Consider the following 13,162-nt stretch of genomic DNA (forward strand, 5'->3'; position numbering starts at 1 on the left):
TTCATGAATGAATCTTACACGAAAATGATACATTGGGTATCATATATCGATACTTTTCTCCTGAAAGGATACCAATACGATACCTTACTTTGATATCCCTACTTATAATCTGTTTTTAATTTCAATTTGTATTCAAAAAAAGGGATAAAGGCCTTGGATTTGTAAAGACTACCCATTTACTTAAAAGTTTCTTGGATAATGTTAAACTCTCTTGTTTAAATTTTGATGGTTATTTCTCCACCAATTTGATCCATTCAATAAAAATTCACCTGCTTCATTTAAATGCAATATCTACAAAATTTTGTATAATCGACACTAATCGAAATTCAAATTGTATGACTTTTCTCTTTCATTATTTTTTCTGTTCTCTCTTACATCTATCAGCATCTATCGAAGAATCCTTTCTGAATTGCAGTAAAGTCAGACTAAGAGCGGGTAGGGGGATGCCGGTGACGTGACTGGCTTACATTGGGTGTGAGGAACATCATCCTCTGTATTTATAAATTATAATACTTAACACACAAAAGGATATATTATCATTGTCGTGCCATCCGTAGATGCTACACTGAAATACTTTATAAAATAGTATGTCATATTTTCTTTTAAAGGTTCTTTGTTACCTACTTCACAAACAATACCGGTATTGATCAGTGTTCATCGGTTGATTAGATGCGATCTGTGGCCCAGAGTATCCACCTCCACTATTTATAATACAGGTAGTCTAAACAATAAATGTTCGTAAGCAAAATATATTTTTTATGATTCATGTGTCCCTCTATTTTTATACATATTTATAATCAATGCGCCCACAATGGCCGTGCGGCTTATAATGTCGTGGGACCCAGGTTCGAATCCTGGGTATGGCAAATACACATATTGTTTTTCAATTTATATTTGGAGTCAGAGTATGGACCCAATAGGTTGGGCAAGTGGCTTAACATCCATTTCTCCCAAAAAAACAAAATCTGTTAATACAACCTCTATGGATCCAGGATCAAACATGGTGAAGTAGTAGTAGTAAAATCAAAATAACTGTTTATTTTCCTTAGTAAAATAAATCCACTAATTGTATGGTGTGATAATTATTAACATTCATGTTTATAGGGCTAAATAAAAATAAAAACTCTTTTTATTCAGCTATTATTTTATTGAAATTCTGTAAATATAAGTACATAATAAAAAAAAAAACACAATTAGGATAGTAAAGTTAATCATAAACTTTTGAGTCTTATAACAAACATTATGCAAAATATGGAATAAAAAATATTAGATCTAAATATGATTTCAAATTTTAAAATGTGTACAATTTAATTTTATGATACTCTAGAAACATAGGGAAATGTTTGTAATTAATAATATACATAACAGTAATATTTGTTTATTATATGAACTATTTTTACTTTTATACTTTTCAGAAAACTGCAAATTTTCCAAAAATTATTGCATTTGAAAAAAGTTTGTGCGAGATAAAAATAATTAAATGTTTTTAAAATAATACAGTTAAGTAGTACATCATTCAATTTATAATAACCACCTACCATATGTTTATTAAAGTATAAAGCTATTAAAACAATCTGCTGGTATGGTAAAAACATAATATAATATGGCACTTCTCCGGAGTATGTGGCCGACCTCTCATTTTAACTAAATTTAGTTTCAATATGTAGTTTTGTGAATGGAAGATGTCATTAAAAATGAATTTGGCTTGAATCAAACATTACGGTACTATGATTTAAATAAATCTTAAACTCGACTGATTGCAATGTTGTTTTCCAAGATATTATTCTAAATATCTTATTTATTTTTTAAATATTTCAATTACTTAATGTTGGATTTTGAGGTATAAAAAAAAAGTAATTTACACATAAAGTAAAAATATTGCCCATTCGTGAGCACAAACGGAGATGCAAGAATTTTATGTTTTGGGATTATACACACTTAGTAGAATCAAATACATGTTCATTTTTGTTATACTTTCTTTCAAATACAATATACGGTAATTCAAAAGAAATCCACATTTGAAATGTAACTCAGCAATTGTAAGGAATAACTTTTAAGTTAATCTTGTATTGATGATAAAAATATTGGCATTACCACACAAACCCATGAAGATTCTTGGAAAATTTATTGGTTTAGTGTTAACATAATATCACTTGACAAACGGCAGTGGTAAAAATTGATTCTATGGGTACTCAAGTAAGAAAGGAGTGGGAGCAGCTCCATAGGTCTTAGAGTTAGATGAAGTTCTTCATAGAACTTCATCTAGCAGTGAATTAAGCATATAGCGATGAAACATGATTATTGGTAAATAAGTAAGTCAGTAAGAACATCTGTTTGCATATCACATAGTTACTATGAAAATCAATGCTGCTATAGTTAACACAAAAAAACCTGTCCCGATTCATACACTGAATTTATTAATGTGAATATGGTAATTTTAAGGATAATAATTTCATTTACTTAAATCTTTGTTCGGAAAATGTGAAATATGCAAATAATTAGCTGGCAGGAATAATATTGAAATGATATTAAATCTTGTTTAAAAATAGTAGGTACAAAATGTGTAGTATCACACTTCACAGGGTAAAACTGACAATAAGAGAATCAATTTCGTAATAAAAACCATGACTACTAACATGTAAAACACATACAACAATTTCATATAAATAATTTACTAATGCATGGTTTGTCATATTTAAAATTTATTTTTATCTTAAAATTACGTATGTTAATTAATATTTCCGAAATAAATAATTTATTTAAAATTTTATTACATATCTAGTAGGTACAATTTCGAGTATAATAATGACTAGGTACATTTTCTCTAAAAAAACTTAACTAATTAGGCTTGAATATAATATCTTTGGCCAATAAATGAGTTTTGTGGCTCAGTCAAAGTTAATGACATGTACATAGGTAGTTTAAACCCTGTGAAAAAGAACAATGGTACATAATTTTTCTAATTAATATAAAATTAATAAGACGTGCTAGTTAAATTAAATTCAGCATGTTTAAAGAGCATGCGAGACTTAGTTAATTGAAAAGTTGAGATACTGAATAGACAACAGACTGCTGTTGAAAATGGTGTGAATGAATTACCAATAAAATAGTTCAGTACATTACAAACTTTGTAATGTTTCAGGGCACGTTTGGATTGAATTTCGCATGTATATTTATTTATATTAATTGGCATCTGAATGAGAAACCAAAACGACCAATCACATGGCAATATTGTACTCAATGTTCATAGTGGTTCCTAAAGTTGACTGGGCTCCGACCCATCTAACAAAAATTTCCAATCTTGGGACCCACCTCTTAACTGTCTTAGAGAAAAGAGGGCATAAATATTGGTAATGCTCAGATTCCCTAGTGGCGAGTCGTGGAACTACTTAATGCTGTCTTATTATTTTGAGCTAATTGAAATAAAAAAAATATTTTTTATAAGTGTTACCAATATGAATGAAAGACTGTTGAAATAAGAAACACAACATAAATAAAAATAAAATATTACTTAAATACCTACACCTGCAAGGTTTTTTTTACAAAGTTATTTCAATGGGAAGGATGTATTTGTTTCTTATTTTTCTTCATTACAGTTTTAGCACCAACTTCAACTTTAGTTACTTTTAATCGCAGTGAGTTTGATATATCCAATTTATTTCGGTATTTAGTTTTAATGTTAACCATAGCCGAAAATCCGACCTCACATAGATGAGGTAGTAAAGAGGAGGAGGACTTTCATAGCTTCATCGAACAGGCAAGGATAATTATCAGCAACTGAGAGCCAGAATTTCGTTAACTGTTTCTGATAGATTAATTATCAAGGAATTATAAATAGCAGAATGAAATTTTCAAATGATCAATTGATTCAATTGATCAAATTTATCACTTCCTATTTTTTAAAATTCATGTATACAGTGGCGAGGGCCCACTCAATATTCGCTCGCGACCCATAGTTTAGGAAACCATGGTCTATGCCATTGTGAATGATATTGAATATAAATTATGAGAGAGTACCCAATTTACAATTTTTTTCACTGAATTTAATGAACTCAAAAAATTTAATAATTATACACTATCTACCACAGCATTTTTTTACAGAGATGAAACGCAGTTAATGCAAAATGGTTTACATTAACATTATATCAACTACATAAAGAATATTATGTAGTGTAAAGTTCATGAGCATATAAATGACCTTACATTGTTTTACAAAACATAATACTTATAAAAAATATAGGTATAGATAAAAAAATATGGACATAAACTTGTTTCCGGATGAATATAAAGAATCGCAAAACGAAATGTATGGGGGAAAAATATTAAAATTTTGAAAAAAAAATTATTTGATTTTCATTAATTTTATTTTGTTTAATCATAGATGATCATAGATCATAGATGTGCCTATGAAATTTCCAATTCCGTGTGTGTTATAATGGGTTATAAAATGTCAGGATTATTTATATTACTTTCTTAAAATAAGTAATTTATGATGTTTTAAGAAAAATCTGTCACAATTTTCAATGACTGGCTCATGAAATAGTGTACTTTATTACGATTTATCGAATATTATAATATGCCAGGACTATGAAATCATTTCGAATCAAAGGTATGGTTTTATATGAAAATAATGTTCAACGGACATTTTTTTTGCGAAAATTTAGAATTACGACGAATTTCAAATTATTCGTCTTCTTATTAACGAGGTTTTAAGTACTGTATCTCTCTTTATTATTAAATTCAAAGTGTAAACGTATTATTCGTTTATTTCATAAAAATAACTAAAATATATTAAAACTGGATCATATTTTTTTTCATAGGAACAAAATTTTAAAACTATATGGCAATAAATTAACTTTATTAAAAAGAAAAACAATCACAATTTAATTATAAAATTACATTGCTAGTGATCCTTAAAATTAAATAATTAATCTCGAAATATTTAAGAACTCTTTGGTGAATACATAGTAATTTATCTTGGTCATTTCTTAGATAACTCAGGTATTTATTTATCGGTTGTTATTCATCTGTTCCAAGATGGAAGAATTCTTTGAATATCAAAATAAAATCTTTACCCTACGAATGAATGTAAATTGGTGAATTATATATTTTATTATGACATACTTTTAAATGAACTATGTACAATTTGTATGAATATCTATACGTATCATTTATAATAATAATCGGTAACCACGATATAACAGAAGATTGTTATGAAGCATTATTAGAATAGTTGGAGGCGTAGATTTTAAAAATTCAATGAATTTAAACAAATTTAGTATATCGTCACTGTTCAGGCAAAAGTCACCAACCCTGAAAGTGGCAGTTTTGAGTTGAGTATGTCACCCGAAGCGTAAAATTATGTTCTTTAAGATGCAAAACTCACCACGGTACATTAGTTAGTAAAATTTTGCTTAAATCCGAATTATTTGTTTTTCACTAAATGACTTTCGATAAAATCTTAACAAGCAAAAGTCATTATAGGTGAATAGACATTATTGACTATATAAAAAAAAAAAATCCTTCGTTATAAATATACAAGCAAAAGTCACTATAGGATGGTGAGTTTTACTGATCCTTCTTTTGGCTAACATTGTTCAGATTATTAACAAGCAAAAGTCACCAAACCATAATTGAGCTACCTTGCCTCCTTCAAAACCTTCCAGATGTTTTAATTAACATCAAAAAGTAAAATTACCTTAAAGAGATTATTAAGAAGACATGAGAAAATAATTTAATGTAGATGAAACCTTAAAAACATTAAAATCTGATTTTTCCTGCATTTTCAAACTTTCAAATTGCGATATCTCAAAACTATGTTTTTAGGGTTGGTGACTTTTGCCTGAACGGTGACGATATATGATTTTTTTTAATAAGAAGTTTGATATGAAAATATTATTTTCATTTTTAAATAATAAAATGATATTTACACAGGTACCACTATAAATATTGAACATTGGAACAGTGGCACGCTTGTAAACAATAAATTGAATATGACCAGAAAACTATTTTGTGGTGGATAATCAATATTGTAACAGAAAACCAAACGTAGATTATTAATATAATATAAAGTTTACGGCAAAAACTATTTTTAGTTGCATACAATCCACTGGTTATCATACCTATTCTGATAAAAACTATTCTGTTGAAATTTTTATCTCATCAGATATTTATTACACACGGCACTTAGGCTAAGGCCACATAGGCAGGTGCCTTGCTTGGTGGCTATGTGCTAGGTGATATATCCTAGCGAACGGACGCACACTATACTATTGCAATGGCCACACTGCACGTTTTGCGCCTTGCTACGTGATTATTAGTCACTTAGTGAGTATCCCGGCGAACAAACGTGGGTTATTTTTATTGTGTCACCTAGTGATTTTGCAAGATGGCGGATGTTTCTTCAGTATGACAAACGTCAAACACCGTATATTTTGAGGTTATGAATAATGACGCATGGGATGAATTGACATTATGCACCCAAGTTTGAATTTGAGACTTTTTAAACTTAAATTCTCTGTGAGAAGTAGCTTTCTGGTTAGTTTTGAGAGTGACGTATCGTTGTTGACTTGAGCGCTCCACAAATGAATTTGTACCTAAGCACGTAGCGTGCAATGTGGCAGTAGTGTTTTTAGTAGACAAGCATAGCACCTAGCTCAGCACTAGCGAAGCACCTACCTATGTGACCGAAGCCTTAAAGGTGTTTGCGTGACTACCACATTTATGGTAGTATTATGGTAAAACAAAGGTAGAGGAGAAATCAATAGTATGAAATAAAAATTACCCACTTTAAATAATCTTATATAGTAATAATGGTAACAAACCAAGGAATGCTTTCAAAAAGTTCAAAGCTCAGGTTCACTGAACCCATGTAGCCGGAACCCATAATGGTTCTGTTTGTACTTTCCATGCTGTCTTCAGGAGAACGGCAAGCGATGTCGCTAGGTCACCGTTTACAATTTCTTCATCAAACAAATGACCATATAGAAACTCTATTCTACGAGACGCTTTAAGAATTTCATTTAGTTCCTCATTCTGAAATACAAGAGCAAATTCATATAGTTACAAGCTGAATAAAGGGCAGGGTCATTAAATAAATAAAATGGGTTGCTCATGTTTATAATTGCAAAGGATAGACCAAACTGGGGACAATGACTTGAAGATACACGCCTAACTGTTGTGCCACAAATGATGTGATAAACAAACATTGTTGTCATACACAGTCACGTCAATGGTAGTTGTAAACTAGAAGGATGTGTATCATAGCACTGCTAGTAGGTTGCTCACCATCATTCTTTTAGGTCCGTGAGCAGGATAAAGCGCTGAGGGAAATGGGGGTGGAATTCACATGAGCTTCATGCGAATTATTATTTTATTTGGGGGGCTATGTAAAGTTATGCAAAATTCAACAGTACACAGCATCCTGATATTGCTGATGACTGCAGTAGATATCTTTTATTAGTAGTTTCCCAAGATGTACCTATAGGTATCCGTGGAATCAGTATATTAAATTATACCGGGTGCGCTAATTGGAATGGCATTCCTTTATTAAAAAGTAAATTAGCATATGCACCTCCACAGAGTGGTTAAATTAACAAACCGTTATGCGAGGAATAGTTGTTAGCCATTCGCCTAACCCAGTGGTTGGCAAACTCATTAGTCAACAGAGCCAAATATCAACAGTACAAGATTGAGATTTCTTTTGAGCCAAATTTTATAAACTTTAACCATATAGGTAGGTACCTACACTGTTTATAAACTTAATAAACTTTAATTGAAGTTTTAAGTCTTAACTAAACTATAGGTACACTGAATAAAACTTGATATCATACTTAATAATGATATTATTTATTGACAAAAATTAAATTGCAAGTAAGGTATCCATAAAATTAAATCATGAAAATGACTGACAAACACTTAATGGCCTTACATCTCCTTGGAAAGTTTGGATAAGTCAGGTTTGTATAGTCTTGTTTTCAATTTTAAGCATGATTCCAGATTCTCATCAATAAGACAACTTCTCAATTTACTCTTGATAAGGTTCGTGCTTTGAAAAGATTGTTCAAATGAATATGTAGAACCGAAAAGGGAAAGAACAGCACATAGCAGTTTTCACTATGTTAGCACTAGTTTTTTCAACTGATCATCTGAAACAGAGCCGCATTCAAGGGGCCAAAGAGCCACATGCGGCTCGCGAGACGCAATTTGCCGACCACTGGCCTAACCCATTGGGTCTTTGAACTGATTCAAATACACATTGGAAAAAAAACAGGCATGATTTGACCAGTCGCAAGTTTGAACCTGCGACTAGGGATTGCAATACCGAATGAATATTTCAATACCGATATTTTGGTATTTCTTATTGAATACCGGTATTCATCAAAACATATTATAGACAAAAAGAAGTACCTATCAATAAATATAGCTGTTGAAATCTATTTGAAACGCTATTTATAGCAACCTAAAGTACATACTTACATTTATTATGTTGACCTTTATAAATATGTATAGATCATAATATTTTAGAACTGCTAGAATTTTTACAAATAATATAAGTTCAGGTACAGGAAAATCTCTCTCAAATTCAATGTTTGTTGGGTCTTCTATCATCTTATATCGATGGATCAATAATAAGTTATAGAATAATTTGGAAATATTTGCCACGGATGTTTTCTTTTTCGAAATATGATAATTCCTCACGACAATTCTATAAATATCTTTTATAGGATTTTGTTTTATTATTATTTAACTTTGTTGGTTTTTAATTAACTATTTCTTTTATTCACAAGATTTAAGAATATATCATTCTGATTATTGAACATAATATATAATTTTGAAAAACACTTTCTGAGAGAATATTATTATAACCAATAGAAAAAATCTTTTTAAAAAAAAGTAAGCCAACCCGATGGGGAATCGAACCCCATATCTCCCAGGTTTACGCCCTATCCGTGCATCACCACTATGCTACGGGGTGACATACTAATTGTGACAAATTTGGTTTTAATCGATATATTTGCATTTATTCAGCATTAATACTGAAAATACCGGTATTTTAGATTTTTGAAACCGGTATTTCAGTATCGATAAATAATTGAATATCGGTTTTAAAATACCGGTGTTGCAATCCCTACCTGTGACCCACTGCTTTGTATTTATACAGGAGACAGCTGTTCTACCAAATATGCGAAAGTGGAAATTGTTGGGTGAAACAAAAATGTTAATTAATTAATGAAAGTTATTCATGATGCTCTGCAAATGTTCATCAAGATTTCTTTAGTTTTATTACAACAAGTATTGCAAGGCCGATGGCAGGTCAAAAAATTGGAGCATTTCAATTTAGCCTATAGTAATGCGAAAATTTCAGTTAAATGTATTCAAAGGTATGCGCCCATATAATGTGTGTTGAGGCGTAGCAGGCGTTGGCGGGACAGCAAATAACTTAGTCCAGTGGTCGGCAACCTTTTGAGACTGGGTAAAAAAAAAGATTTGAAAATTTTATTTGGTTAGTAGGTAAAAGTTTGAAACAAATTTTTAATATTTTTAAGAAACAATTTTAATTTTATAAAATAAAAAATATAAAAGTACATATTATATATAAATATATGTATACAATATATATATTTAGAAGAGTATTCTGGACACATTTCATTTGAGAAAATATTTGCTCACAAGAATATAATGAACCAAATGCTGATAATAGAGTAAATGCAATTTTTTTAAGCATGAAAATACGAAAACGATTTGAAACATGTTCAATGATAACAATGTAAAAAATTGACCTTCAGTTACTTACTTAAGATTAATAAGTGATAAAAAAACATTACCTATTTATTCATTTTAACTTTTTTTAATTATTGGCATTTTCAATAAATAAATAATTTTATAAAAATAATAATTTGTAAAAAATATTAGGTAGATACGTATCATATTTTCTTGGCGGGTAACTCAAAATGTGTGTCGCGGGTAGTAGGTTGCTGACCACTGGCTTAGTCCATATAATTGCATATTGTTTGTAGTTTTATTTATACAGTATTGATTAGTATGTTAGCAGGTTTACATACGAAACTGTTAACGGCCCACGTGCGCCACGTAGGTCATAATGGAGATTTAAACACATTTGAAGATAATTCTAAAGATACTGATTATAAGCTATGCTTTTAACCATTCAAATGTGATAAACATCCTACGAATAATGATTGTTTTATAATAATTAGTGACCTAAGAATAAGGTAGTATTTTTTTGAAATACATAATTTCTATTGGCATTTCCCAGTGGTTAAGCTACAACATACGGCCGTAGCCATAAGTTGACAAACGATAAATGAAGTAGGCAGTAAGATCATGTTAACGCGCGTGTTTGAATATGTACCGTTTAAAAACAAAATATTTTTTTTTTCAGTTAGGTCATCATAAACACGCGCGCTCCACCTCCTTAACCCGGCCGGCGCCGATGTCACACACCTTGTACAAATCGGCCAAATTCGCAATGCGCATGTGTATAAATCGATGCCACCGCGTCCATATTTATCATACGGGACTGATTTTTTCACGTAAATTTGGCCTGATTTGTCCTTCTCCTGCCACCTATGACATATTTTAAAAGCATTGGTTCTAAATATAAAATAATCACCAAAGTTTCGAACCAATTCGTACGGCCAAGTTTTGCCGGTCGACAGAAATCAGTTTGAACTGCGCGCCGCGGCTGCGCAGTATACGACAGACTTTCAACCGAGCGGGCCATTGCGCGGGATTGTATTTATCGCATACAAGTTGAATATTTACCGCAATCGTTGATAAATACTTTTTTTGCTGTCTGGTGTACTTATCACATTAAAACTGGCATGATTAACTATTGAACGTATGATTTTATTTTACCGCGATTTTTAAAATACTTTTTGTACTGTCTACCGTGTCCCATTTTAGTGAATGTGAAAATTAATACTGATATCAATAACTATTGTGTGTGAGTTTAATGGTTTCTGTGATTTGGCGTTCCCTAATACTGTAGTTAAACATTTTAAAAACATTTCATAGTTTTATAGTGCGTAAATATGGAGGAAGAAAATGTGCGTACTAATGAGGAATTGGACTCAGATTATGATATGTCGGAAGAGGAATTGGAACAGCATGAGACTGATCATGACGTCGACGATACGGACTCTGACGAGCCAATTGAATTTTTGCGGTCGTGGAGAACTGGCCCGTATATTCCAATAGTTCACGAATTCAATGATTGTCGATCTGGCGTGACATCGAACGACTTGAACGAATCCTCTCCCGAATGTCTTTTCTTTGAACATTTTTTGAATAAAAATATAATGTCGGAAATAGTGAACCAAACGAATACATTTTTTAACCATTCGTACAGTGCGGGAGACCTTGGACCGAAATCGCGATCACACAATTGGACAGACACGTCAGTGCCGGAGTTGTATACATTTTTTGCCGTATCAATGCTGATGACTCGAAATAAGCACACGTCGATAGAGGAACATTGGAGTACCGATCCTTACCTGCATGCAGACATTTTTGGGAAAATAATGGCTAGAAATCGATACCAACTTATTTTACAAATGCTTCATTTTTCAGATCCTAGTGTGACCGCCTCAAATGATAGACTAGCTAAAATTAGATTACTGTTAGAACACACAAGAACAATTTTTAGGGAAACGATGATACCGTATCAGAATCTTTGCATAGATGAGAGCATAATCGTGTTTAAGGGTAGATTAATTTTTAAACAATTCATTCCTTCCAAAAGACATCGATTTGGAATAAAAATGTTTGTGATGTGTGACGTAATGACAGGATATATTATTGACTTTATAATTTATTGTGGGGAAGGGACTGACATACAAGACAATGAAAATCTCGGTATTTCCGGTGCGGTAGTGACAACGCTAATGAAAGACTACATCGGGAAAGGTCACACCTTATGGTGTGATAACTGGTATTCGAGTCCGGCGCTTTTTAAATACCTTCACTCTCACAAAACGAATGCTTGCGGTACAGTGAGAAAAAATCGTAAAGATATGCCAGAGTTCAGCAAACTGAAAAAGGGAGATACCGAGTCTAAGTACAATAGTCCACTTTTGGCTCTGAAATGGCACGATAGGAGGGATGTTCACATGCTATCCACCCTCCACGATGCATCATTTGGACCAACGGGAAAAGTGAACTATAGAACTGGCGAAAACATCGAAAAACCAAAATGTGTTATAGATTATAACAAAAATATGGGTACGGTAGATAAGTCCGACATGATGCTTAGCAACTTGTCGTGTATGAGAAAGTCGATCAAGTGGTATAAAAAGGTCGCATTCCACATGATCGACTTATATTTATTAAATGCTTTTTATTTATATAAATTTATTAAATGTGACAAAAAAACATTGGGCGATTTTCAACTCTGTGTAATAAAACAATTAGTGAACAAATATTGTGTGAGAATTTCAAATGCACCCCTGCCCAAGCCGACAGCGTCAACTAGCGATAATCCCGTACGATTATTGCCCAAAAGTGCAACGGGACATTTGCCAGAATACATTTTACCGACACAAAATACCGATAAGCCTAGAAGGAGATGTTTCGTATGCGGGAATTCTAAAAAAAATCCGAAAAAAACAAAACTCTCTCGCTATATGTGCCCAACGTGTGATGTTGCGTTATGTCTGTCACCTTGCTTTAAAATATATCACACGTCAAAAGAATTTTAAAATAGGTTTATTATTGTATTTGTTTTTTTTTTAATATGTGAGTTCGTGTTAATTTATCAATAATATTCAATAAGTTAAGTGTTTGTGTAGTTTAAATATATTAAAAGGGTCCCCTTTATATTTGTTTACGACTCAACCCGAAGACATTAATATGTGATTTATCGATATGCACTTGAAAATTAGTAACACTTCAATTCGTGGGAACGTAATGCACAAGTGTCGAAATAGTACACACCGCGCAGAGCTCTAACTATTGGCTACAAAATGGCGTCTTACGGTGAGTTCTTTCAAATTTGGATAGCATTCGTTTGTTCGAGTGTTTCTGATATTATAACTGATTTATTACGGTTTTTTAGTGTGTCGAAATTATTTTAATGGTTTTGGGTTCTCGACTGGAGCTGTGACATATTTTTTATTGCTTTTTTTAGTATAGAACAAAGACG

The 13,162-nt window shown here is 31.7% G+C and overlaps 1 protein-coding gene across 3 annotated transcripts in view; it reads right to left on the reverse strand.

Moving 5' to 3' along the window:
- Window positions 1-1,140: 1,140 nt before the first annotated feature.
- Window positions 1,141-13,162, reverse strand: part of metro (membrane palmitoylated protein 7-like protein metro) — a 30,305-nt gene continuing 18,283 nt past the window's right edge. For all 3 annotated transcript variants that reach the window (XM_085943762.1, XM_085943748.1, XM_085943755.1), the window contains one exon: window positions 1,141-7,035. In XM_085943762.1, the coding sequence (XP_085799888.1) occupies window positions 6,859-7,035 (177 nt within the window). In that variant the 3' untranslated portion in view covers window positions 1,141-6,858. The remainder of the gene's footprint in view (window positions 7,036-13,162) is intronic.

This window comes from Rhyacophila brunnea, unplaced genomic scaffold, assembly GCF_057557595.1.
Source record: "Rhyacophila brunnea isolate RB1 unplaced genomic scaffold, BYU_Rbru_1.0 scaffold_1, whole genome shotgun sequence".
NCBI lineage: Eukaryota > Metazoa > Arthropoda > Insecta > Trichoptera > Rhyacophilidae > Rhyacophila > Rhyacophila brunnea.